At 40.6% G+C, this 27946-nt stretch overlaps 1 protein-coding gene and 1 pseudogene across 1 annotated transcript; both read right to left on the minus strand.

Annotated features, from left to right (window-relative positions):
* Positions 1-1992: 1992 nt before the first annotated feature.
* Positions 1993-15203, minus strand: LAPTM4A (lysosomal protein transmembrane 4 alpha). The gene is made up of 7 exons (XM_026089913.1): positions 15017-15203; positions 8739-8859; positions 6293-6369; positions 6076-6198; positions 4702-4797; positions 3308-3406; positions 1993-2785 (listed from the first exon to the last, which is right to left on the minus strand). The coding sequence occupies exons 1-7, from the start codon at positions 15113-15115 to the stop codon at positions 2711-2713; spliced, it is 690 nt and encodes a 229-aa protein (XP_025945698.1). The 5' UTR covers positions 15116-15203; the 3' UTR covers positions 1993-2710.
* Positions 15204-24647: 9444 nt separating this feature from the next.
* The window catches only part of LOC112977503, a 76169-nt pseudogene continuing 72870 nt past the window's right edge, over positions 24648-27946 (minus strand).

Here is a 27946-nt window from a genome sequence, read left to right on the forward strand (position 1 = left end):
CGGCCCCCCTGCGGGGGCAGCGGGAAGGGCTAGAGCACCGCTGCAGGGACTCGCTGCCCTGCAAGCGCAGGGCTCAAAATTCACGGCAGAGGGAGTTAACACGCGAACTCATGCTTTCTCCCCGGTTGAAATAATTTCAAATAGCTCGCGATCTTCAGCCTTCTAGTCTCAAGCAAGTGTCAGGCTCAGGCCCCAGAGCAGAAGCGCAAAGAAGGGGCACGAAAGTTCACAGCACAATCAAGCTCAGTCCTTCCACTGCTTGCAAGTCCAGCCTAAGTTATTTTACTTACCTGGTTCCTAGCACTGGAAATCCTACCAGTTCCTGGAGGAAGCTCCAGCAAGCTTTAACTGAAAACATGGCTTGAAACACAAATCCACTATGAGGTTCAGGGCAATCCTTCTGAACGCACCTGGGCTGGATCATCTCTCCTCCCTTCCCCTCTGTCAGGAGGGGGAAGCGCTGATTTAGAACAGAAGCAAAACAACCCCCAGAAGTATAGTCTCACAGGCAGGTATTTATTCCATCATTCACTGCAGCAAGTACTATCCAGACTGCACATTAAAAAAGGTAATTGCACCATTTGCAAAGCCTTAGAACTAAAGCAGGGAAGATGGAATAACATTATTCACATAGAGGAACTCTACACAACAGGGCCCAGTGGAGTTCAATGGCTTTAAGCTCCCAGAAGGAGCCGCAGCTCTGCTTGAGCAACAGTGCACCCAAAAGGTTCAAGCAATGCCTATAGCTGCCAGTGACTGCACACCCATACACTCACCCACCCACAGTTTGGGAAGTCTCAACACCCACCCCTTGACTGAAGTGCTCTGCTCAAATCCAACTATTTCGATTAAAGTTTATTATACCCACTCATGGTCAGATAGCTAATGAATTACCAGATTTTTGGCTTCATTCTCTAACGCCTTCTGATTCTTCTCAATGTTAGATAGATCTAGGCCAGAGTGGATATACCCTAATGATCAGTTTTAAGTATTACATAATTCCRGAGTTGTTTCAGCTGTGTGACTTATTGGACCACTTTGATTTCATGTATTATTTCAGCTCCCCACAAGAAGCTGTATATTTTAGCAGAGTTTTTGCCAGCATCTAAGTGCTCCTCTTTTCTAGTCTCTTTTGGAGTGCAGATCAACACAGTCCCTCACAACTCTGTAGCTGCCCTCAGCTCCTAAGATGACTGTGCAAGCACTGTAACTGGGAACAGCAGGATGCTGCAAGAACAGTTACAGGACATTCTTGCACTCTGCAGCTTAAGCTGTGCTTGCAGACTGCATCTCAGATAAAAACTAAGGAAGGAAAAAGCTATTACTGATACTGGGTAATGATACAAGGCATTTTTAACATGTCAGAGGGACAGGAAGAAGGTACATACTTCAGCAGACCGGAATTCTCTAAGAACCTGTATGCTGTAGCAATTTAAACTATGGAGAGGGAAAAAAAAAAAAAAAAAAGATTTGATCACATATCCCTTCATCCTTGTAGTGGAAAGCTGCTTACTCTTCACATAAGTTACCAGAACATTAAAGTATCTTTTACCTACTATTACAGAGGTGGAAGAATGTAAAGACAACTCCCCCCCTCCCCCCCAAAGAGAACATTACTGAAGTTCTGACACATATGGAACTCCAGACATTTGCCAATATAAATAATTTTTTAGTCCTTCCGGGTTTCTGTCTTAACTTCCGAGATTGTCAGACATCAAATCTGCCCAGCAGGCTGGAAGCCTCAGGTACAATCCTGTTTTCCCAGAGCACATGTAACTGGCAACCAGAAGACAGCCAGATACCTGAACTGCAGCAAAGGCTGCAGTAAAGCTTATACATTAGAAGAATCCATCCTCCCCACCCGCACAAGGGCTTTTGTTGGAGATCACAGATGAGCCATTAAAAAAGCCTGTAGAAAGCTAGGGTTCATTAAACTGGATGCTCATGGAATATCACTGAAACACTTAAAGGCAGATCAACCAAGACTACTGGTAAACATTTCGTAAAAGATTTATTTAAGTATCATTTATCACAAAGAGGAAAATACATATAAGATTAGAGGCATGCAACCATCTTCCACATTTCTGTGTTTTTCTTGCACTCGCAGCACATTGTGATACAACTCCTGTGCCAAACTCATTTCTTTCTAAAAATACTATGTTTCAAGACATACGATAACAAAAAAAATATCCACAATAAGGTAAGATAACATATGAGAAAAGTGCAAAGTAAAAAATAATAAAAAAAATCATGTATATACCACATTCAAACCCCCTCCTCCTCCAAAGAGTGGATAAAGGCAAACTCATTTTGCTGCACGATCAGATTGTCTTTATGAACTACTTTACAAAAAAATTAATATAAATTAAGGGCACGATCCTGCAGACACTTATGTTCATAGCTAACTTTCGTCATGGACTGGCTTGATTGATATTATTAAAAGCCAAAAGTTAGTCATACACATAAGTTCTTGCATTGTAAGGCCCTAAGGCAATAAAATGTTTAAGAGCATTAAGGAGAACAAAAATTAAAGCAAACAGAAAATCATTCCCAGATGTGTTTTGCTTAGTAAGTTTATATCAAACACATTTTAAACAGAACAGTTTGCTCCTAAAGCCCTGAATATTTCTATTACTTAAGCAGTTTTGCAAGATTAAAAGACAAAACTCCCAAGAAGCTGGTACAGATGTTAATTAACATAGAAGTTTCTTCAGGCAGGTATGTAAGGAGGTGGAGGTTCCTTCTCAGGCATCTTCACTGCCATTTCATAGGTTGGCAGAACATACTAAAGAGAAGACATTTTAACAAGATTAATGCAAAAGGCTTAGAAAAAAAATGAAACAAAAAACATACCACATCAGCAATTTAATTCTCTTGTAGGCAAATTTTTAGAAGAACTCACTGATGTTTCCACTAAGCTAGCGAGGAGGAAGTGAAAGAAGGTGCAAGAGTAATTTACTGTTCTGTTGAACCTAACCCTAGGTCATTAATTCCACCCCACTGCCTCTTGGTTTTGCAAGCAGCAAGGATGGTTTTGACAGGTGCAATCAGAAAGCTTCCCTCTGCTATGGGGAAGAAAAAAAATAAAATAAATAAAATTTTTCCTCAATCAAAGCCTCCTCTTTTACACACTCTAAGAACATAGCTCAGAAGCAATCCACCTTGACATTAGCTGTTTTAACTTTTGAAATCTTCCTAGTCTTTGTTTAGAAAGCTGGACAAGACTTGCAAACTTCTATGGACACTGTTCTTATGCTTCAAAAAATTAAACAATTGTGGCTCCTTTCACCTAGAAAAGAGATTTTACCTGTGGAGGAGCTTCAAAAGCAGGGTATACTGCTATCTCTGGCAAATTTCTGTTGCTGATATATTTATAGCAGTTCCATACACAGTTAATTAGATATGCCTGAAAGAGAGATTTGTCTTTTTAATATCTCATATCCATTAGCTTATGCAGAAATAAAATGCTAGGTTACAGTCATAGAACAACAACAAAAACAACAACAAAAACAAGCTAAAATCAATACCTCTGAGGGATGGACCCTAATTAACAGATTTTGGCACATACATAGTCCCCATTCAGCCTTGCCATCAAAGTGATTCAGACAGGATGAACTATGTGCTTTTTAGTGAAAGAATTTGCAGATCAACTCAACTAATATTTGCCTCAGCACTGCTTGTCAAATTATTCCGATTGACTTATGCTTCTGTGAATCTGAGTCCAAGCTGCCAGTACAAGGAAGACAGACCAAAAGCATGTTCCCAATCGTCTTTGAATTATCATGAGTATTTGTCCAATTGCCAGTGCAAAGGGGAGGGCAAGAACAGAGTCAGAGATGGAAAGGAAAAGAGCATACAGCAAACTAGGCTGAACTAAGTCAGCATAAACTGCTGTGGAATTACATACTGTCATGCTCTAATGAGAATTGTTTCTATAAATCTGGATAACATTAATCTTTCTGTATTTTCCCCTGGCAAATTAGTTCATATTTATACATAAGGTACTGAATTTCAAAATCAATGCAAGAAACATCATCTATTAAATTAGGTTTCTACTCCCTCCTCCCCATCAGACATTCTGCTTTGAGAAAGTACAGAAAGTAAGAATTCCTCCTTCAACTTCATTTTTTAAATTCAAGTTGAATGCAATTAAAAAAAGACATGACCAATGTATATTATGAGCTCATTTTTCTAACTAATACTTTTGCAATTCAGATGAGTGTCTCTGTATTTATTTCCTTCAAAACAGAAATAACTAGTCGTATGACTTGTCTACAGGAAGGAAGATGCACTAACCAATGCATTTCTTCCTTCCAAAATACATCCCACTGATTTGTTAGGTATAGTATGAGATTAATCTTGTAATGAAACAATATTGAGTTAGCACATACAAGCTTTCTAAACAAAATTTTTAATTTTATTATTTATAAGTTTGTCTCCACATATGCAAAAGACTCCTTACAGGCTTTGTGCATTTCTACTGCCTACTCAAAGGGCAGAACTGCATAAACATGCCCCACTGAATACAGCACAAAAGAAATTTGTTGAAGACACCAGTACATAAAAGACTGAAATCATAATGTAACAGAACATCATAACAATTCTACTCAAAGTATTTCTTAACTCAGCATATTTCCACTACATTAAGATGCTATCACTATGTAATTCATAAAACAAGTACATGCTTAAATTGCAACTTACCTTCAAAATGATAAATAAAGCAAAGAACACCAGAACAATAAACAAGAGACAGCTAGAGTCCAGCGCAAGGAGATCATCTTTGTAAGGGAAATCTGGCTATTTAAGAAAAGGGGAGGGGAGAGAAAGGGAGAAGAATGAGACAAGCATGAACATCACACTTTCACAAATGTGACAGGAGGGCACCCAGCCTTAGCACCACACAAAGCAAACTTGTGTAAACTGCTCCCACAGAAACAATGAAAAGGTCCCTTTCTCACTCACTCCATCTTTATCCTCCCACAAGGTATAATATTTATTCTGCCCCTGCCCTGCAAGAGCAGATTACTACAGAAAAGCGCTACCAGTAAAGAAGCCTTGTGACCTTCCACATGCCAAGTCGCCTCAGTCTCATGCTAACAGAGATCTCCATGAACCCTCTCTGTAAACAGCTGCAGACCCTCAGTCCCACAAAGGAAGAGCACAGCATTCGTATAAGTGGTCCTCTATCTGATAACTCTTCAATGAGTCAGTGCTGACTACCTCCAGTCAGGCCAACCAGTAACATCTGTGTGTTCAGTGGGAAGGAAGAAGTTACTCCCAAACTTCAAAAGAAGAGATACTAAAACACTTGGGAGTTTCTGCAAAGTTCAAACTCCTCTCTTTCCCCTAAGCACAGTAACAGGGCCTCTCTCCAACATCAGTCCAAAGTTTAAAAATTCCTTTTAAAATGGAGATAAAGCGTCCACTTGCACAGATCTAAACACCACCCAGAAAGAGCTTGTGATCCAGGCCAATTGAGGGTATATTCTATCCACGGAGTCTTTTTGCAGCTAAGACACAGGCAGTATTAACAACAACTCCATTACAGTTTTCTTCGAAGGCAGTGTTGCAAAATTAGAAGAGTCACATACAGCACAAAAAGGAACCCTCAGAGCATCACATTCTATCCCATGATGTTGTAGACCCCACCACATAAACCCTTATATGTAAAAATTTATATATTTTTATATATAAACACACACATAAATGAAACAGCAACCAAAGAACACATTTTAACCTGCAGTCACAAACCTGCCAAAAACCAAATTGTTCAGTTCGGATCATCTTTGTTTCTAGTCTAGATGTAGCATGGACAGTTTAAACCAACATCTCCCTTTATAAATATTTCTTTTCTCTCCCTGGCTTTCCATTTAGGGAGGAATGACACCTTCAGCCCTTCCACCTCTGATAAGGTCTCAATTCTCATAATCACCCTAGCAGCCTTCCTCTACAGTTCCTGCTGGAGTCCAAATTCCTCTTCCTTAAGCACCGGAAGGTAAATACAGGTCAGTCAGTTATAAAACCAAAGTTTTACTTCAAGTGTTAAATGCTAATATGAGCTGAACAAAGACTTACCAACTGATCCAGATAATCCTTGATTCTGGGCAAGTATGTAAGAGAACTGATGGCAACCAGACAACTGAGCACAAAGTCAAAGAGTTGGTAACAGAAGAATGGGATCAACCAGCCCACACGATGCTAAAGGAAATGAACAAACAAGAAAGAGCCTGTAGGGTATTTAATCCAAAATTCAAGTAGCAAGTTTAAAACAATGGACTATAAATATACTTACAGCAATTGCACCATACACCATCATTGCACTGATTGTGAACATGAGGAGGGAGATTGCAAATAGAACACAGGCATTTTCTGAATTAAAAGAGAAATAATAAGCATCAGTCCTTTCCCAAAGTTATCATACTGCAGCTTACAAGTACACAAACTCTGTTACCATGATTTGTTCTAACCCAACTGTTTCATTTGTGCAAACTGGCAGCAGCTGACTTGAGTAACTCAGACCTCCACTAATGGAGAAAGATCTAGTCAAGGAAAACCAGCAGGCATTTGAAAAAAAGATGTTTGCCTTAATCAAAGGCTGAAYTAAGTTCAGCCACACCAATTAGAGACATGACATAGTTTGATAATAATGCAGCATAATGATGCTTATTCATAATATGTCAGTGCTCAAGCTGTGTGGGTAATTAAAACTCCTTCCAGTTGTGGAGTTAAGTAAAGTTAGTACAACATCAACCTTTATACTATAAAATGGTTTGCTTATATAATTTAGTCATTGGCAGTGGGAGCAGCATTCTTCCTTAAGTAACACCAAGGAAAACAGGAAGTCACTGTGTGGAAGGTATCCTATTATTAACAAGGAAAAGCAGCTGAACAGAAGCCAAACAGTCAAATTCAGGACACTCATGGAAACTGAATGATAAATTCTCCTTCTGCATCATAGTTGCTAACGGCAGAAGCACAGCTGCTTTCCAGAGGTTAGCTTACACTCACTCTCCTACAGCCACCAGAGCATATACTTTCAAAAACTGGGAAAGAAACCAGTTTAACAGCCTATAAATGTTGTAGTTCATGTTTTAAGTGAGTCTAAAGCCAAGTTTGTGGTTCCCAGGCTTGAAAGAGAATAACTGGAAATATTAACTTTCCAACCTGCAAACRCATTGAAAAGATATATTGTAGAAGTTCTGATGTACATAATTCAGTGCAAGATAATATCCACATATATAGATGGCATCAAGAAGGTGGCCTTCCTGTATCTGAAAAGCATTGCATTGATGAGCAAGTGCCCTAAGTACTTAGCAACAGTGTTATACCAATAGCAAGTCCTCGGAAGGAAGAAACAAGAAAAAAAACCCACACAATAGAATTTTGATACTGCATGTGAATAATGTCCCTTCCCACACACACAAAACCCTTCAGCTTATGCCCCAACATGCAGAACAAGAGTTTTGCTAGGTAAAAATGCAAGCACTAGCCATTTTAGGCTAAAGACTGGAGAAAGCACCTTCAGCTTTATACATGTCTCTTAGCCATATAACCTGAAGGCTATTAAGTGCACCAACATTCATTTCAGAACACAAAACATTTTACAGGTATCACTTGCCATTTTACTTAGYATCTTGGCTTCATTAAGTACTTGATCCTTGCTCCCCCTTGGATTTCTTTACTAACATGAGTTGCAGTCACAGAAGTGGCAGTACCCCTCGAGTCAGGTCCTGAACAATTAATGTAAAGACTGAACTAGTACTCTCAAAACCCAGGTTAGTGCTGTACTATCTCCATTTTTTCCCCTGAAAGAGTAAGGAGCATAATAGTCTTGAGAAATGTCCGAGTAACTGTGTAGCCCAGTTACCCCCATATTCTCCCTCTCCCCTACAAACTGCACTTGACTGTTACTAACTTTTAATATAATGCAATGCCCTGAGATAAGACACATCAGAAGAGCTGCTCAGGTATTCCTGCACTTTTTAAAAGCAAAAAAAGCATGCATACAGTTATGGTCTTAAAATACTAGATTACATATCATACTACAGTTAAGAAACTTAGTCATTACAAAAACAAAAGTTCGACATTGACTATAATTCATCATACATTTCATCTATAATGATAAACCAAAGAGTAGTTTCAATTTTGCACATGCTGCTTTCTGTTCTGTTGCTGTTTATTCTCTATGCCAAAGTTTAGAGAAAAAAATACTTCAGTTTTAATTAAATGCTTGACCTGGAAGTTTCTCCTGCTTTTCCTTGAAAGATGACCTTTTTCTTTAACTAGTTATTCAGATTCACACACAATAGCTGTTAAGGCCTTTTATTAAAGCCAAGAAGAGCACCAGAAATTTCAGAGACTTGTTAAATACTAATTTTCTACCTTTTTTGTTTTGCTGTCACAGCAATGATAGTAAAGTTTTATGGAAAAAATGAATTAGAGATGTTACATCTGTACTCCAACACTCAAAACATTAAAAGGTTGAGAAGTCTTTAGAAACCATATCATTCAAGACACTCTAAAGTAATATGAAGTAAAAATAGTATACCACAAATGTCTTGTTTTTTCTCTTTTCAAGTTCACAGCAGAACTTAATCCCACAGTAATCCGAAAGGCATTCAGAAAACAAAAAGATGACCATATTTAAAAGCTGTATATTACATGCTAATGCAAAGCAAATACACCATGATGCTATATGCTTTATTTTCTAATTGAACAGCAGACAGTTATACACCTACCAGCCATTCTCTCAGAAGCATAGTAATTTCCGATGACTTCATACTGGATATCAACAGTTGGCACTATATTTGGATGAGTCACTTCTACAGTCAGCAAGATGCCCATCAGCAAGTTCACCACCTGAGAAAGATCAGTTATTTACCTGAAAGTTATTTACAGTGCAACAGCTATAATCTTCTTAAGGACACACTAATAAATCTTTTATTTCAGTTAGAAACAAGCTCTTTGTTTTGCCTGTAGGATGCAGGAAAAAAAAACAGTTTAAGATTAAGTTTCAAAAAAACAAAAACAAAAAACCAACCCCCCCCCCCCACACACCAATCACCACACAAACCCAAAACACAATACTGGACACTTGCTAGTTTTAATGAATCACAACTAAGTAATGTTGTATCCATTTAATTTTGTTATTTGAATCCCTACGAACCCCATCCATCCTCATTTGCAGTGCGTTGAATGCACAGATTCAAGAACAGGAAAACCTGAAATAGTTAAAAGAGGCCAGGAAGGAAAAAGGTACAATAACAGACACAATGAGACACATTTGAAAAGAGTTTCTGCTGCCTACAACAAACTGGAAGGCAGAGTTAATTTAATGCACAAATAGTGTACTGCACCCTACTCTTGCAAACAGTGGTGGGTGTCAAGCAGTAAGAGGGGACATGCATATATGACATGCGGTAAGTATAGAGGATGAGGGACAACCTATGCTTGCAGCTCTAATCCTCAGATATAGCTTACTTGCTAGTCAACCCCATGTTAAAGTCTTAATGGGGGGGGGGGAAAGAAACTGGATCACTTCCCTTCCTAGATCATTGATTAAAACCACAAGCATTTATTAAACATTGGAAAAAAACTAAAGAAAGAGGTATTCTCACTCAGAAAGACTGAACTCCAAAAATCTAAGCATTGGTTATATGCTTACCAGTCATTCTCCTCACTTACACTGCTGTTGAAAACTACCTCTATTTATCCATTTTGGTACATAGCAGAAGTGCTTCCAGTAACACTAATAAATTGCCTTCATAGCATTTATAGCCTATTCAAGATTTACAGGAGTATAGTTTCTGTTATTAATATCTGGAGACACTGAACAAAAGAAGACACAGGATAACAAAAAACCTTCACAATGGTATTTTCAAGCTGGAGTCATTTTCCAATCAGTATTCAGTAAGGTAGTCAACACCACTAGGATCTTTTACAATTTGTGCCAAAAAGCATGTGTTGCAGGGGGAGGAGGTAAAGAAAAACACACTAGTCTGCAGTTGCTAACAGCTTAAGAATATCTACCAAATATTTCTTCTTTTATAGTACGATTCTAAGATTTTCTGATCCAATGGTAGCAGGTCTACAGACAGTTATTGATGTCTTCAGTAACTGAAATAGCTTTTGAAGATTTAAAAGGAGATGGCTTAGGTCTCACAGTTTGTACTGGCTTATGTTTGTTTTTAGGTTTCTGAGACACAGTGGAGATAAGCTTGCTTATGCTTTCTGCAAAAAGAACCCTTTACTGAAATCAAAATTGATAGTGTTGTAGACACGTTATCACACCATCATGTTTTAGATTAACTTATTAGAAATCCAGCTTAGTATTTCACTAGTTACCAAGCACAGTTCTAAGTACTAAAGCCATGTTTTCCTAACCTGAAATGTGGTAGAAGGAAAAGGGGAAATGAAAGTGTCAAACATTAAAGTCATGAATATAATACTTTTACTTTGTCTCACCGATTCCAACTTAAAAAAAAAAAAACAACTGCCAATTAACACTCCAGGGTTTCCAATGCTGCACTGCTGCCAATTTGTGAATCATACCATAGCACTGAGCAACTCTTAATTGAAATCCATATGTTCAACATCATGAGTTATCAAAACCCCCAAATTAGGAGTCAGTGTATGCAAAAAGCTAGAACCTGCATCTTGTCTACAACTATACCTCTTTCACAGAAGCTTGATAACAAGATCACATTTGTGTTGTTTTTTTTTTCCCCTCCTTCTGTCAGCTCCATAGTCAATGTGAATGGAAGAGCAAGAATATACTTTGTATTACAAAGCATCTTCAGAGCTTAACAGAAATATCCTGTTCACAATGAGAATAATGTTCACAAATGGCCTACGCAAAAAAGGAACCAGAAAATACACAGCACAGGCGAGTCTGAGCAYAAGCTGAAGATGTTTAAAAAAAAAAAACTGCATCCTAAAAAACTTGACAAGTCACCACACAGTGGATGGTATAGGTAACATTTCAAAAATGCCAGCAGTTCCCATCCTAGTCTTGTCAATAAGTCAAAAAAGCATGTTCAAATTATTAATCAAAAGGTAGTTCAATTAAGATTTAAAAAACTCAATTGAGTAGTAAGTACTTAGTAGTATGTAGTAAGTACTACATAGAGTAATTTAACAAGTGTATTTTATACCTAAAACTGACATACCTGAACTTAAACAGGTTTGGGGAAAACTTACTCTCTTCCCCCCCCGCCCTCCCCCAAAATCTAGCAGATGGTATTAAAGTCAGAAGTTAGCATATATTATGAACTAGTAACAGGGGCATTACTTCCTCGTAAGATCAGAAGTCAAAACACTGCATGGGACAACAACAAGCATTAACTTTTTGATTGGTGACTTGTATCTCCATGATATGCATTTAATACCTGATCAGGTAAGTGCTTTGCATCTGTGGAGGCCTGAAAATGAAGTCTTTCATAAACGGGACAGAGGAGGGAAGCTGCCATGCAGTACTACACTTTCTCACCTTCCTCTTACTATTGTAATATTTTTCTTTAAACATATTCTATTAAGAAAAAAAAAAACAAAGCAAGGGGTGCTTTTTGCTGAGATATTGAGAAAATGGTAATTAGAAGTAGATGGGCATTTTAGAGCTTCTACTATTGTCAAGATTAGACCAAAACCAGCTAGGATTTGCTTCTGGAAGTTTTATTCAGTTAAACAGTATCAGTGAACTGAAAGTCTGTAGAGATCATCCTGACCCTCCTGCAATCCAGTAGCAATTGCATCATTTTGACTGCATCACTTAAGTTTGTTGCCAGAATGAAACAGCCGCTCCTTCCAAAACAATGCTATTACTTTTAGACTGTTTATTGAACTCCGATCTCATTTTGCAAATGCAGCGTTCACGTTTCCGGTTTCTGGAAAGCACTATGCCTAATAAGAAAGTTTACAGGAAGAAAGAAGCTTCAAAGCCACATGTTTGCAATTATGAAGCTAGGAATAGGAGGTTTCTTTTACTTCCTACACAGTACAGCAGTGGGTGTTACAGGGTGACCCAAACCATGCTAGCTCTGGAACTCAAGTGTGAGTCCTCTAGGAATGTTTTTAAACTTTTTGTAAAGATAATTTATCAGTATATCAGAAGCAGTGGCAGCATATGGACTGAAGTATGCTTAAGAGAGGCAGAACAACTGTTTCTCATGGCAGTTTCATCACAGAACACCAACATCAGACATTTCAGAAGATAACACCCTTGCACTCCACAGAGTCACAGAAGTACACAATAAGGACAGTGATATATAACACTGTTTTAATGAGGAGATAAGTTAATTTGATGCAAGATCTAAGAGTATACAAATAAGAAGAGAAAAATGCCTAAAGAAACAGTTACGTAGAAATAACACACGTATTAAACAGCCAAAACCCTTATCTTACTAAAACATCTGGAGTAGATTGCTACAAGACTCCATTTTATGTTTGGCATCAAATTCCTTCAGGATTGAACAGCATGAGAACACAGAGTATCCAGTAAACACAAGCTGACCAAGATTTTCAGTAACACAAAGCTATTGTTGATCCAAGTATTCTCCCCTGCCAAAAAAYCTCCCTCCCCCTCAAAAGAAGGTTATTTTACTGTAACTTATAAACATAAGTATTTCTAAATCAATTTAGTAGTTTATCAAGCTAATGTCTGATAGACTAATCAGGTACATACCTAAGCAACCTGATGTTTTCTAAAACATATTAAATGGCTTAGGGTAAGTTTGTCAGTAGAAAGATTAGTTCCATTTGCACTGTTCGAGTCGTAGTTAACTTTCAAAAGGCTGGAACTGTAGTTAAATTCTTACATAAACCATTAGATTGGGCAAGACCTCCTAAGACTTTTCATTTCATAAAACCCCATTTCAGCTCAAAAAAGCTAACAGCTGTCAGACTTAAACAGTTATCACATTTTCCCAGTTGGCATCTGGAAAGAACTGGATAAAACATTTTCAAGGCACAGTTTAACAGAAAGTGCCTGGTACACTTTATAGCCAAATACAGCTACAGAATACTTCGTGTGCAACCAGCTACTGAAACTCTAGATGTTTTTTCCCTCCAACAGCCCACAGCCACCAAATCTGTTGCAATTACACAGGAGGTCAAAGGAACACTTTGCCTCAGTCACCATCCCACACTCTGAAGCAGTGACATCGCAGTCACAGGGGTACTTTTCACCATCCATAAGCAGTACAGGTATTCAACAGATTCAGAAGAGACATTGCATCCATAAGTCAAGAAGGAAGGGAAGCACAAAAAGTCAGAAAGAAGCCAGAAAGGATCTGTGGCCACATCCCCCTCCCTCCACCTAAGTTCCTCTGTTTCTATATACTCCTGCTATCAGGAAATGAAAGTGTGGCAGGCAATAAGGTGCAAAAGTTTCATAACAAGGATGAATGCCTCCTTAGTGCTGACAATTTATGCTTTTAACTAAGTACTGGAAGCATATTGTTGAACTCACACCATCAACATAGGATAGAAGGATAGAACTTCCACAAGTTTTGCAAGTTTCCCAAAAAAATAGAATAAAAATAAAAAAACCCAACACTCCAATAGACTTCTATTTTGTATGAACTAATATTAAAACCTGAAGAGAGAAATCAACACAGATGTTTCAGATGAAGGGTTGGAAAAAAAAAAAAGAAATATCCCTCTCTTGAGTTTTCTGTTTCACTTATCACTCTCTACCTTTCTCTTCTGTTCCTCTCCCCTGCCATCTTGTTGTTTGCCTATACATTGTCTGTCAATGGAACAACTGAAAGGTTGAGAGAAAATCTTTTAGTACTTACTGAAGAGAGACTGTAAACTCTCTATACTTCTACAAGGGCTCCTTCACACCAGAAGATGAAAATTAATTCTCCATTCTTACTGCTTGGGGAAGGGTAAAGAGAACAGAATCCAGTCACAGCTTTAGGAGACTAGAAAAGCTGTAATGCAACTTCATTAACTATCCTCACATTTTCACTGTCCATTGGGGGTAAGGGAAAGGAAAGAAGTGACCTGAATACAGGGGAACTTAGGTGCTCCAGACCTTGATCTTAACTGGTTTTCACATTTCTATTTCCCTCTAGTTCAAAAGTTTTTAATATTAGAGCTCTACCATCACAGTTCCCATAAAAAAAAAAGCATCCAAAGGTCAGAAAATAAGGTGTTTTCTCTAGTAAGGAAAAAAAAAACCCACACCATTTCTGTAGCTCATCACTAACTCCGTGCTGAAAGCTCAGAGAGCATACAGAATGACAGAGAACTTCCCCTTCTACAAAGCTTTTCAAGAGGAGATGTTAGTACTGCTTTTGAAGACCCTAACCTTCCCCTCAGATGTTACATACTAAGGGGAATCACATCTAATCATTTTATTTTCAGCTTATCCTAAATTCCAGCCTCCTGAAACGTTATTATGTCTCTTCTTTTACCAAGAGAGTCACTCAGTACTGTTTGATACACATAAAGGCAGAAAGACCTTGCCCTTCCAGTCTAAACAAACAAACAAAAAGGAACAGAGATAGTAATAAGAATCCCTCAGAAACACAGACTACAAAACGAAACTCTAGCTTCATTTTATTTCTCTAACCACAGCAAAGGAGGTCGCCAGGGACAACTAGGGTTTAGCGAGCCCAAAACAAACCCCGTGAGGGAAAAGGAGCCCGAGCCGCGCCAGACGACTTCGGGAAACTCGCGCAGCTTCCCACATACGAGCCAGCGCTGAGACAACTACACAGGACGATTACGACGGAGAGCACGACGGCGACTGACCGCCGAAGGAGGCGACTACACAGAAAAGGCGAGGGGGAAGCCCCCCGTGCCCACCGAGACCCTACCCGGAGCCCCCCAGGCAGGGGCCATGACGACACACGACCCTTCTCCCCCCCGCGCATGCGCCCTGCCCACCCCTCACCCACCGCTCACAAACTAGGCAACGGCCGAATTCCCGCGCATGCGCACTGCGCGCCGCGCACAACCGAAAACACCGCCCCCTCGGCCCCGTTTGCTGCCCCCCGCGGGACTCTCTCACCATGTACCAGGTGCCCAGGATAATGGTGCCGGTCCGCACATGGCAGCAGCCACAGCAACGGGTACTGTAGAACCGGTCCCGACTCCGCTTGAACGTCATGGTCGCGACGCCGCCGGCCTCCCTTCTCTAGGCCAGTCGCTCACCGTCTCCAGCCTCTTCCCCCTCCAGCTGAGGGCCGTAAAACCCCCGCTGTTGCGTCACCACCACTCTGGCCAATCAGCAGCCGACAGCGGAGGCATGGGGCGTGGCTGTGGGAGGGCGCGCGCGTCGCCGCGGCAACCAGCGATCGGCGGCGTCGCGGGCCAATCACAGCCCCCTAGGGCGCAACACCTGCTCGTTCACCTGTGGCGGCGGGCCGGGGCGGGGCCCACCTGAGGCGAGGCCTGGCGCCCGCCGACCCGGGCAGGTGCCCCGCGCCGCCCCTCCGTCCGCCATCTTGGGGCGGCGCCCCCTTCTCCCTGGCAGCCGCCTCAGGGCCGGCACCTACCGTCATGGCGCGCCGCGGGGGAGCCGGCTCGCCAGCGCCGCCGCCCCCGTTTGGGGCAGAGCCCTCGGTGCTGCCCCTATCAGCGCCCGTGGAGCTTGGGCCGCGGTGGAGAGCCTGTGCTAGGGCTCGGAGCGGCAGCCCTGACACGAGGAAACTAGAGTTACACAGGGACAGCATCCTCAACCCTCCTTCTAACTAAAACTAAATTGTCATCTTAGTAGGCCCCCAAATGTCCTGATTTTGGACGCTACCAAGATGCCACAGTTTCCACTGAGAAACAGTGCTCTAGGGGCTTAAATTCACTTTTCCACCCTTTTGCTATTCTTTTGCAGGAAATTCTCATGTTAAATTATTAATGCTGCATGTTATATGATGACATGATGAGGCAGTACGTGATAAGGGGATAAACAGAAGAGCTGGGGTTTGGTCCACAGGGATGCTTCGCTTTTTGTGAGTCAGAGTCCCCATTTGCAAATGGCTACTGATAAGACGTCCCTAGTCCCATTGAAAACCGCAGGCGCTGCCGGAGAGATGCATTAACTGGAAGCGCTGCTTGTGACCGAGTGCTCCCTCCGCAGAGGTGTGTGACGGGAGATTCCTCCAACGTCTAGAAATGGAGTTTCTTCTGTTGGTGTCCCGAGTGGGGCCTGTAAGCCTCCTGCGGCATGAGGGCAGCCGGTGCTCTTTGCAAGCCTGCGCTGCTGGGCTGATACGGATACGCAGACAGTTTATGTAAACCCTTTAAAGTTTATGTGCAGCTGTGAGTGTTTCCTCTTGGCTGCGCCCAGCCAATCTGAGACACTCACAGAACATAAATATTTGCTGTGCATGTATACACTAAGATAGATGTCATATGGCAGAATTATACTGAGCGTTTTTTTCACTCTGAACAATGAGAAGGTAATGAGGGTGACTCTTCCATGCTTTTGATGTATTTCAGCCCAGCACATTTTATTGGTTTAGCTACTTAGTCTATTTTTAAACATGAAGTGTTGCTGAGTCGTTTGAAATGATTTACTTAAAGGCTTTAAAATTGACCTTTTTATTTTAAATCCTGTGTTTCATAATTGGTGTTTTTCTTCCTTAGGGCATATTATTTTTGAATAAACGTGTTGTAAGTGCTGCTAAGACTGTTCTAATGATCCTATTATAAACTATTGTTTATTTCTTTAGTGCTCCTAATGTTCTCAGCCCTGCGCACAGATGCTTAATTATCAACACTCTCATTTAATGTAGTAAAAAACGACTAATTTTAATCAACATGCATGCATGTATGTAAATAAATAGAAAATGAATGTGTATTTTGTTGTAACCAGTAGTTTGAAAATCAGTTTTCTCACAGATGGCATGTTGGGAAGCCCAAGCCAACTATTTCTGCAGCATGCATGTTTGAATTGATTAGGTTGTTCCTACAGGGTTAAGAGAGGCTCTCCCTCCTGTTGGTCTGTCCCTGTCTAAAGAGAACTCCATGGGGCTAGAAAGTGAGTCAGACGAGAAAGCAGGCTTCTCTTGCTTGTGTTAGGACATCCACTTGGAATCACCTAGATCCCATTCTCCAAAAGAGCTGTTACGTTTGTGAGGACAAGTTTTTGAACTAAAATCTTGCAGCTGGACACTTTACCTTGACTGGTATCTTGCAGCTCTCATGTCAGGCTCAGATCTTCAGGGCTATTTTGGCAAGATGAAAGAAGTCTCAGTTCACCATTTGTATCTTTGTCACTAGGCTCAGAATAAGAGTTGATGTGATTCCTATCAGCTTCACTGCTTGTTATACCCTGCAGACAAAGATACTGAGAAGAATAATGTGAATGTCATTCAGCATCACAGAGCAGCTTTCCACAGCAGGATAAATCGATGTGAAACTATTCAGTGGGCAAAAAAACCTCTCCACTTTCTCCTCCTTTACCAAAAGGGAAAAAAAAAACAGATTAAAAGTGTATTTTGAGAGTGATTCCATTGTTTCCTGTAACTGTGGGAAGAGAGGACAGGTTAGTGATTTTAGTTTTATGAAAGATCCCAGTTCTTCCCTGCCACTAGCTGCTCAGATGACCCCAGGCAAGACACTTCCCCTCCCTGAGCTTCAGTTTGCTCCCTTTGCTGTTTCAGAAAGGATTTGTGAGGCTAAATATGTTAATAATTCTGAAGGACTCAGTTTACAGTCATGGCAGCCAGAGTAAAATCTCAGAGAGACAGAAGGGATTGGTGATAAACTTTTCTTCCCAAATAGCAAAGAGACCTTGACATTCTGGGAGCAAATTGTCCACCTAAGCAACAATAAGAATAAAAAGCTTTAAACATGCCTGCTAATCAGAAGCAGCTGCAAAAGAATGATTGAGATGCCTTCACCTACTATGACACTTAACTGCTTCTTCCTTTTCAGCAGGTAGGGAGGGAGGGAAGGAAGGAGGTTTGACATCAAGATGTTCTTCATTAGCCGAGCTAGTTAGGTCTCCCAAAATCTGTGTCTAGATAGGAGGTTTGAACTTCTGTCTTGGAAGTACACGGCAAATTTTTTATCAAACACAAATTATTATTTTTTGAATAATCATATTCCAAAATAATATAAAGACATGTGTGACAGCAGAATAGCTAGGATCATATTAAAGGAGAGATCAGGTAGCATTGTCCTTCAACTTCTGCCAAAAACGTAAGCTGAACACCTTTAAGATGTCAAAACAATATAGCACTCAGACTGTTTTACACAGATTTTTATAATTCCACAGTCTCTCCCTTTTATTCCATTCTTCAATCAATCCCTGGCTAAAAAGTCTTGGGTTAGACTTATGTTGTAATCATTACTCCTCGTCTGCCTGTGCTGATCTATTGTCGGGTTGCTTATGAAAGACTGGGCTGCTGTTCTACAGCAGCCTTTTGCTCGTATGTGTGTGTGAGGGGAGGCCTGCAAAGAATGAGCCGATAATCATATGTAGCCTTCACGGCCACATTTCATAGCACTTAATAAAGAATATACTGTCCTGTTTGGGGTTGGGGAAACTGAGGCACAGTGAAATGAAGTGATTTGACCAATACCACAAAGACTAGTGAAAGTGATAGGAACATAAAACAAGTCTCCTGTCCAGTGGCTACTTTGCCAGGGAATAAAAGCTAAAATGAAGAACGTATAGAAGCTCTTCCATCCCAAATAATCACTGACATTGGTTACAGTAACAAGCTACTTTTACATTTTTTTTTCATATCTTGACTCTATACTTTTCTGCTATTCGACCTTATCAGAAAAAAGAGGAAGGGTGGCTTTGCTTCTCAGACATATTTTCCACACCAAACAACCATTTTTAAATTAAGAAAATGCCAAGATTTTCAAAACCACAGAGAAACTAATGTCTTCACATAAATACTGCAGTATAAAACATCACACCCCTTCAACAGAATTTAGAAAAATCAATAGAAATGGGGAAGAAGATGTGAAAATACCTGGGTTGAGAGCATGGATTGGCTTTTTGCTTCCTTAAAAGAAGGATAAAAAGGTATTGGAGTAAAAGCAAACCATTAACATATCAGTGAGGGGAAAAAAAGAAACCCTAAAATAAATTAGTCAGGAGAAAAACTTTCCTGTTGGTGACTCACACAGTGAAATCCTAGATACTCTGAAGTCAGCATTAGCAAATTTTACCAGCCTTTTTCTTCAAGATGGATTCTGCTAGAAGAAAACAAGTTAATCCGGAGATTCATTGGTTTCTTGTAAAGGAGATAAGAATGTAATAAGAATGTATCCCTCGAATTTTGTGGTTATCGGATTTTATTTTTTGTTTATTGAATTAATCATCACCACTTTGGGGTTCTTAATGTAATGCTCCAATCTTCTGTCCTTTTGTTCTAGTTGATTATTGCAACAATATGAATTATCTTTTACCAGCAAGAGTCAATTTAACTCAGTTCCAACCCTTTTAACTTGTAACAGATGGATCAGAGAGTCAGAGTTAGAAAAGCAGCTAAAATATGACAGCATGACGTAAAACTTTTATTAGCACAAGACTGTTTCTGGGTTATTCATTGTACTATCAGGTTTTCTGAATATCAAACACTGAAGAAAAATTCTTGTATTCATTTATAGAATCAAAAAATTTGCTAGCCTAAAAGAGCTGTAGCTCATTTTAATCAGGCTTCATACAGTTGAGGAGCAATAAAAATGTCTAAAAATAACGTACATTTTCCTCAATCTAAAATGGTACTTGCAAGTTCAGATATTTCAGTACTTTCACATGACTAAGAGTGAGTGCTGGCTCCCTCTGGAAAATGGAAATCTCTGTTACTTACTGGCAGTCTCCCGCTTCCAGCCCGGAGCCCAGTCTTGCCTTTCATGAATCTTGGCAGGCTGAGCAGCAGCCTGGGGAGCAGAATGCTACCAGTGCAGCGAGGTGGGAAGAGTTACCTACTGCGAGTGTGTTATTTCTTTAAACACTGGCTATTTGAATCTGTTTGCAGTTTTGGATGTAGGAAAAGAGTTCCAGAAAGAACGCAGTGGCAGGCAGCTGATGCACTCAAAAGTGCTCGATAAAATCATTTATCCTGTGTCTCTATAGCTTGTTACCTATGTACTGAGAACCACTACCAAAGGAAAATATTTTATGCATACAGAAATCAAAGTTTGACATAAAATCAAGTTCACCAGATTTCTAGAAGTCTCTTGATGGGACAATACAAGGGTCAGTTATTATTACAGTGCCTTTTTCCTGAAAAGCTGAAGTGAGTTTATTTCTGGGACCAATTAATTACAGTTTCCTTTCAGCTGGGGAGGACACTTCCTTTGCAGATAAGAACATCTGCAAAGCACAGTGTGTCAGGGATGGCACATGCTGGAAAGTTCAGTTTGCCTCAAAAAGATCCCTGGGTCTATCTGTTCCAATTCTATTTTTCACAGAAGACAAGACATCCTCTCCCCGACCTTTCTAGCCCATCGCTTATAAAACCCTCTCTCCTTGCAAGGAGTCAGCTAATCTTAGAGCATTCTCAGTACTATTATGGAGCAGGCCTTTTTTGTTAGCATGGTAAATAAATTATTTTCTGCTAAGTAATTAGCATTACCTAATACTCAGCTCATGCAGATGCATGAGGTATGCCACTGGTCTGTAGATTGGGTGCAACCTTGTTATTGTATAAACAGATAATTACAGAGCAGTGGGCTAAATTCCTCACTGAGGTCTCCCCACTTAACCCTGGCAATGTTTCACCAAGGTTAGAGCATGAAACAAAGCTTTAGCTCCTGCATCCGCATGCTGCAGTCTGCCCGTAAGTAAACACAGCTTTATAGGTCAGGAGTTCATCAGTAACAGCGCCAACCACATCTTCATTCCTGAGATAAGGAGCCATCACTTATGGATATAGTCCTATCACTAAGGATATAGCCAATCTCCCAACTTCAAAAGACTTCCCACAAGAAAAGAGTATCATTAGAAAAATAGAGCAGACTGAGTTTAAGAGGAAGTTGGAACTTACAACAGTGTGGTTCAACCTTCGCAGGTGCTGCTGTAGCAATTAATTCGTTGCTCTTAAGCAGATCATAGCTGTTCTCCCAGCCTCACTTCGCCCCACCGCCCACGCTGCAGCAACACCAGACGTTTGATTTCTAGCTGCTGGGCCATCTGCAGGTGCAGGGAGAGCATTTGGCTGTTACCACAGCGTGTGGCACTCCAGCAACTGATCAGTCCCTTAGGAAAAAAGCAAGGGAAAAAAGCCAGCTGGATCTGGCCCATGAACTGGCAATAAGACTACGCTGGGCTGCTGAATGACCACAGAGACACTACTCTAGATTTATCCCTCTAAGGGATAAATTATGCAGAGGATTAAAACATTCAGGTATATCGCAATCAATGCTAAAACTTGTGGGAGAGATGTTAAACCTCGCATCTGAGGGCTTATGCCAGCCTCCAACTAGTAAAGATCAGATAGAGCCTACGAGGGTGAGAGCAACAAGCACATTCAACGCTCCTGGTGCCAGAAACAGCATATTGGACTGATGATCTGGGCAGAGTGGTAATTCCCAGAGCAGGAGAGATGTCTGAAAAGCACAGAAACCAGAGTAGCTGAACACGCAGTGATGAAAGGAAAGGGAATTTCATAAGGGAGTCCAAGGTCTGCTTTTCAAAGGTGCCGGCCATCTGCAGAGGCCATTTGTTACACTGAGCTATGGTTTCTCAGCCTCCAAGGACTAGGAAGTGAAAGACTGGAATTTAGCAGCTGCTGAGTGCTTTTTGTTTTGTTTTGTTTCGAACTCAGCCCTCTCACCGAGGAACCAGACTTTTAGCACAATTTCTTCTTTGGAGCATCCCTGGAAGCCCCTGCAACAGCAGCGCTGAGAAGGTCCCAGGAATGACTACAGCTGTACTAATCAAATGTCACCTAACATACCCTTTCTGCTACTCACAGCAGTGGTACTGATACAACAGATGAATCACACCAACAGGGTATTGCCACCAAATTTGCCCTGAATACAGTTTTGCAATTACTTAGAAAAGCCCACAATTTAGGAAAGCCCATGTATTTAGTTGTAGGGATTATGTTCTTTACTATGCCAATGTCTACATCAAAATGTAGTATTAGATAATGTGCTGATATAAAGTACTGAGTCCATCTGTATTACAGTGGTAATTTCCCATCCATGAAACAGTAGAGCCGGAAGAAATATACACCTGTGTGGATACCATGGATGTCAGTAAGAGTTGTACTGATGAATTTGACAGAAAAAGTAGGTAATATAATTTACTGCTTCTTGTCATCAGAATCACAGAGAATTTACAAGTGTTAAAATGTCCCAATTGTTCTTTTATTCCAACAACAGAAAAACATCAATAGGTTTTACTTAACAAAAACAGGGTTCAGATGAAAGAAAACTCTTAAAACATGTACAGTATCTCCTTGGAAGACTGAAAATGAAGTGTTTTTTAGCCAGAACATTCTTGCTCTTACTGACACAAATACAAACTAATTAAAATAAAACTGCTCATGAGTGCTGGGCTTTGGGCAAAAGTTTTGGTTTTTATTATAAAAACAATGAACATTTGAAATACTGTAATATGTTGAAAAAAAATGATTACACAGACATTGAAAAGTTTGCAAGCAGACACAGAGAGAAAAGTAAATGAAATCTGGAGTCTACAAATATTTATCTCCTTCATTCCTCTTCCCTTTTTTTTTTTTTTGGTGACAGAGGTTATCTTCAATGCTAAATAAAGACCTTGGGCAACATCCTGGCCACAATGAGATCAATGGATGTTTTCCACTGGCTTCAGAGTTAGAATTTTACTCATTACGTACATGCTCATTAAGCCATCTTCTGTATCTTTGAACTTGCTGTACTTGTTTCTCCAGTGAGGCTATGTATCTTCTTGTTATGCATTTGCTTTGAACCAATTATTTTCCAGATAAAAAATCATTTGATCTATTCATTCCATTCAGAAATTGCCTATATTTTTCTTACATCAAGATGCGCATATTCTAGACAGTGGGCTGACAAGTGGTATCAGTTAAGGCCTGTTTGACTCGCCTCACCTGTTTGTCTGAAATAATTCTGCTTTGCTAAACTTCAGGGCACACTGTATAGCTAGCCTCTCTAAAAAATCACAGCAGAAGAGAACTGTCCTTTTACATATAGTAATGAAATTTAAATACATAAACACTTGCTGTGGTTAATTGCTTATTTGAAGGACACAGCTGCTTTGAAAGCTATGGAACAGATGAAGGCTATCAGGTAAAGATGTTGAGCTTTAGGTGAAGCTCAAACAAGCCAGTGTCAGGGACTGGATGGTTGAGATGGCAGAAATACAGAGCTCTCCTCTGGCTCAGCAATGCTAACAGGAGTGTTGCTGTGGAAGTACAAAGCTGTTAACATCCATGGTTACTCAGTGTCCTACAATGAAATGCATTTCAGAGCATCAGCCCAAACCCTGTGAACAAGCATATGTTTAACATGCATTAGTAATTGTAATCTTCCCACATGATCTCCAAAGGCACAAGGTCGAATGCAGATGGAGATCTGACAGTCGTTATCTCCTCCTTCGAGGTAGCACTTCTAAAATGGGTCAGGTTGACRCACATTTGCAGGACAGTCTGAAGAAACCAGCACAGTTACCACCAATGCTGCAGCTCCTCTAGGGATAAAGGGCTTCGGTTTTTAGTGGTGTCAGTCTGATGCAGTTTATAAATCGCAGGATTCAATTGTAACATATTCCCTCCTCCTTGCTACAAGCCCTCTGACAATGAGAAATACATGCTCTTCAATAAGTACTAAACTGACATTTTTAAAAAAAATTTCATTCACAAATGTAGTTTATATTAGAATACTTAAGTAACAAAATGATAAAAACTTCCAAACATCAGATTAGAAAAACGATCTCAAAAAGCTACTTTGATCTACTAGAAGTACAGCAAATGCAACATGCTTTGGACACACAAACTTTAAACTTTAGCCCGCCATGAAAACTGAGGAGAAAAAAAGGTTTATACCATCTTTCCAAATAAGTTTAAAACCTCCTTTAGAAATTTCCACTTGTGGAGCAAGCCAGCCTGAGCATAGGATGAAAAGCATAAATATGTCGATGTATGAGGCAAAAGTCTGACTGTAGCAGCCAACAAGAATTTAAAAGATTTGTGAGGTTTGAGAATGATCTGTGTTATTCTCCCTTTGTCTCTGAACAATACTTTCTTCTGTACATTACTAGCCTGTCAATGAGCACATCTGCAAAAATGCCAGAGGAGACCAGGCCAACTGGTGAATCTTCCTTGGAATCAAAGTACAATCACGGGCAGCTCTGGAGCCTCGACCATTCCTACAGCGGCAGGTAACATCACAAATTGACAAACAGCATAACAGTGAAAAACTGAAAGGATTTAATGCAACCGGTCAAAATCCACTCAACAGTTTTTTAATCACGGGCAGCAACTGGTTATTAGCAGCCATTCTGTTTCGACACCACCTTCCGGGCACAGTGTGCCCATTCTCTCCTTTCGCTCACATGCTCTCACTCTCTCTAGCTCACTGCTCCTGTTCTCCTCTTCCACCCACTGGGAAGTCTTCTAGATCCCCTCTTTGCTTCGGGCTCAGGGCAGCATCGCAGAAAGCAGAATCCTTGCAGCTAATCAGCATGCCTGCCCCCACTTGTTTTTCACTCCATCAGCTACACAGCTCCCTCAAGTCTCCTTCTTCATTTTCTTCTTCTTCCTCCTCTCCTTTTTTCCAGGTACATCTGCCATACAGACAAGAGGGGCCATTACACAACCCTTACACTGCAGAATCATGTCCTTAGGAACTGTTTGCTTTTAGTCCGAAGCAGGGCACTTTGTGATTCTCAGATATATTTTACACTGGCCACTTCCTTCCAAGGCTAATCCAAAGGCATTGGGAGGGCTCTGAATGTTTTTGGTGGGCTTGGACTCACACATACATTTACTAGTGCCTTTCTGTTTCACATATAACAGTGCTGTGCAAAAATTACTCCCACTAAGTGCAACAGCACTTCTGCTCATTAACTCTGACAGGAGCAGAAAAAGATATTTGTCATAGAGAAAGTTAAAAGTATTATAGAGCCTCCTTAAGAACTAATATATGTGGCCAAAGGACAAGCATTTACTATATTCCTTTAAGAAAAAATGCATTTGTGAACATTTCTCAGATTATGCGTTATTCTGAAACAACAATGCATCAGAAGTGAAAAAACATCACTTACCGATATCGGGTGAATTATTAGCCATGTCCAAGGATATTTTGAAAGAAGCACAGACTGTATCACTGCTATGTTTTGTAGATATCAACTCCCTTGGGCCTTCCTTTGCTTTTGCTTCCAAACATTGCTGGGCCTTAATTGAAACAATATGCTTCACTAAGCATATGAATTAAACGAAGCATATGCAAGTACAAAATATGAGAGAAAATGTCATTATTGGAGGGAATTAGGGTATTTAAAGAAAATGCAGGACAAATTAATTTTAAAAGGATTAGACTGCTCTGGCATGTCATCTACCTACATCCTGTTTGCTTTTTCTTTTTAGAATGGATTAAACTGCTGAAATTGTCTTTCATTACCATCCTTTCCCTTATTTTCCCCAGTGGATAGACAATCAGCAAAATATACTGAGGTGAAAGTACTGTTGCTGTATAGTGAGACTGAAGGCTAAGATGACCCCAACCAACTGCTAAATGACCTGAGTCTACAAAAATATTGGATGAGCAACTTTATATATCTGGCTTCATAATTTATTATTTCACTCTTGTATGTGCATCTCTGTACGAAGAGTTTGTACAGCAGCAGGCAGTGACGTGAAAAACAAACTCCTTTTAGCCCATCATAAATGCACCAGCAGAAACAATACTGTCCTGAGGAGTCTGAACAGGACTAGTGAGATTATTCATTAAGGTATATACACAACTAAAGCAACTAATTGGATGGGCAAGAGAGAGAATGGCCTGGCAGCACTTGGCTGACTCATGGGCTGTCCTAATGACCATTTGAAGGTCACTGAATGTGGGCATTGAATTATTTTAAAACTTTTCCCTTAAGCTGGGAGCATCCTTGGCTCATTGCAGTACAAGGAGCAACAGGAGTTCAGGGAGCAAAATTGTCTCAAGGACCAGGAGAGACCACAGGTGGTTGCGAGGGAAAGATTACCGCTCTTAAGTGTCCTGAGCAACATACACAGGGACAAAGTGAAAGAAAAATATTTCTGAAACACTGGACCCCCACCCCATTTCTCATTCCACAGAGCAGTAAGTACATCACAGCCAAAGGGACTGGTCCAAACACCAATTTTACACTCATTTTTTTTGTACTTCCCATCCCAAATGAGCTGACAGCTTTTTCCACAGCCTCTCTCTGTTGTAATCTGATGACGTTTTTGTCCCAATAAGCTTTTCACTGGTATAACATTGGTCTTGTTTTACCTTCACTAGCTTTCAGGAACCACCTCTGTATATTGTTAAAACCGTCTTTAGGTGACCTTCCAACACAGATAAAACATAGCCCAGTGGTACAGCATACACAGAGTACGTTTGCTTTCACTATGCCTGAGAAAATTTTCTTTTTTTCATCCATGATTAAAGCCATTTGCTCCTGTCTGCATTGCAAAATCAAACTATTCTGTAAATATGTTAGGGAACACCATGTTGAAAAAAAACGCTGATCACTGTGTTCACGCTTCTTTTATGGGAGGACGGGGGAAAGAGAAGCGAAGAGGAAGCCAGAAGATGGAGGGGAGGAAAAGCCACCCCTGATAACATCATTTTAATGGAGAAGACAACCCCTCACTCCTGGAAAACCAAATGCTAGTCTGGGGAAATGAGAGACTCACATGCATCAGTCCAGTTCTACCCCTCGCTTCCTTCACTTCAATTTTCTTCTTCTTCCGCTGCATTTTGCTTTCATGTCCAGAAAGACAAGAATGAATGTCTTCTTTGCCTTTTGGCAAACCCTAAAAGCATTAGAGATTTTATAAGAGGAAGCCTGGGACAGGGGATTCATTGATTACATGCTTTTTTCAGGAAACTGGTTATCCCTAGGACTGTGTGCTGATGGTGTACAAGCAGGGCCTCTCTCTGGATGAGGTGCACACGCTGGTGCAAGACAGCTGTTTGCAAAAGCTCAGCTTGCTTCTCTCACTACTGCCAAAGAGCACTATTTGCCTGGGTTTCTAAGGAGTGTTTAAACAGCAAACCTCGTGCTTCCACCTGTCCACCCAAACTATGATTGTATCACCAGCATCAAATCCTCTCACTTAAATACTTTGGAGCCATCTGGAATGGGGTGAAGGGTGGTGATAGCTGTGGACTCTAAACATCTTAAGACCCAAGTATTCAGGAAAATCARCTGCAATAGAAGAAGCTAATTTATGCAACATGGCAAACACCAGATGCTTACTGCTCAGGACAGCAGTGCCATATGGGTGATAAACTCCCAGAATCATCTGACCCATCTGGTTAGGTGGCCAGACTTAGACAAAGTGCCCCAAACAAGTGAGCTCAAGTGGGACTGCGAGATACTTTCCAACGCCACCTCCTTTGGCTCCACACTCACTGCCATGTCCTGAGTGCGTACCTCCAGCTCTGGCTCCCACAGAAGGCTCAGGGGAAGGGAACCTGCCAATATGGAGAGGCCCCGGTGGGAGGGCAGCTCCTCCACCTGGAGGAACCAGGCTCTAGTGCTGGACTGGACACCCTAGCCTGACTGGCTCTGACCCCCAAAAGGAGGAGGTCTCCCACAGTCACTAAAGCCATTGCTCACCTTCTTCTCATCTCCCATCTGATGCTCCTCATCTCCTGTCCAGTTTCCCCACTCCTCCGTGGGAGCCTTCCAGTCAGAGTCGAGGTCAATTGCTGAAGGATCATCTATTAAAATAAACATATGAATGAGTTACTTTCAAATCCATACTATTTCCTAGGCTTTTACTGGTAACACAACATCTACAAAGAATATTGAACATCTTCCTCTTTGCTGATG

The sequence above is a fragment of the Apteryx rowi genome, unplaced genomic scaffold, assembly GCF_003343035.1.
Source record: "Apteryx rowi isolate R43461 unplaced genomic scaffold, aptRow1 scaffold_836, whole genome shotgun sequence".
Taxonomy (NCBI): Eukaryota; Metazoa; Chordata; class Aves; order Apterygiformes; family Apterygidae; genus Apteryx; species Apteryx rowi.

Bases quoted from the DNA above. Each gene is read 5' to 3' on its own strand.
- LAPTM4A (XM_026089913.1), bottom strand. From the start codon at position 15,115: ATGACGTTCAAGCGGAGTCGGGACCGGTTCTACAGTACCCGTTGCTGT. The intron at 3,407-4,701 runs GTAAGTTGCAAT...TCTCTCTTTCAG, and splicing joins CTTTATTTATCATTTTGAAG to GCATATCTAATTAACTGTGT. The intron at 2,786-3,307 runs GTAAAATCTCTT...TCTTCTCTTTAG, and splicing joins CTTTTGAAGCTCCTCCACAG to TATGTTCTGCCAACCTATGA.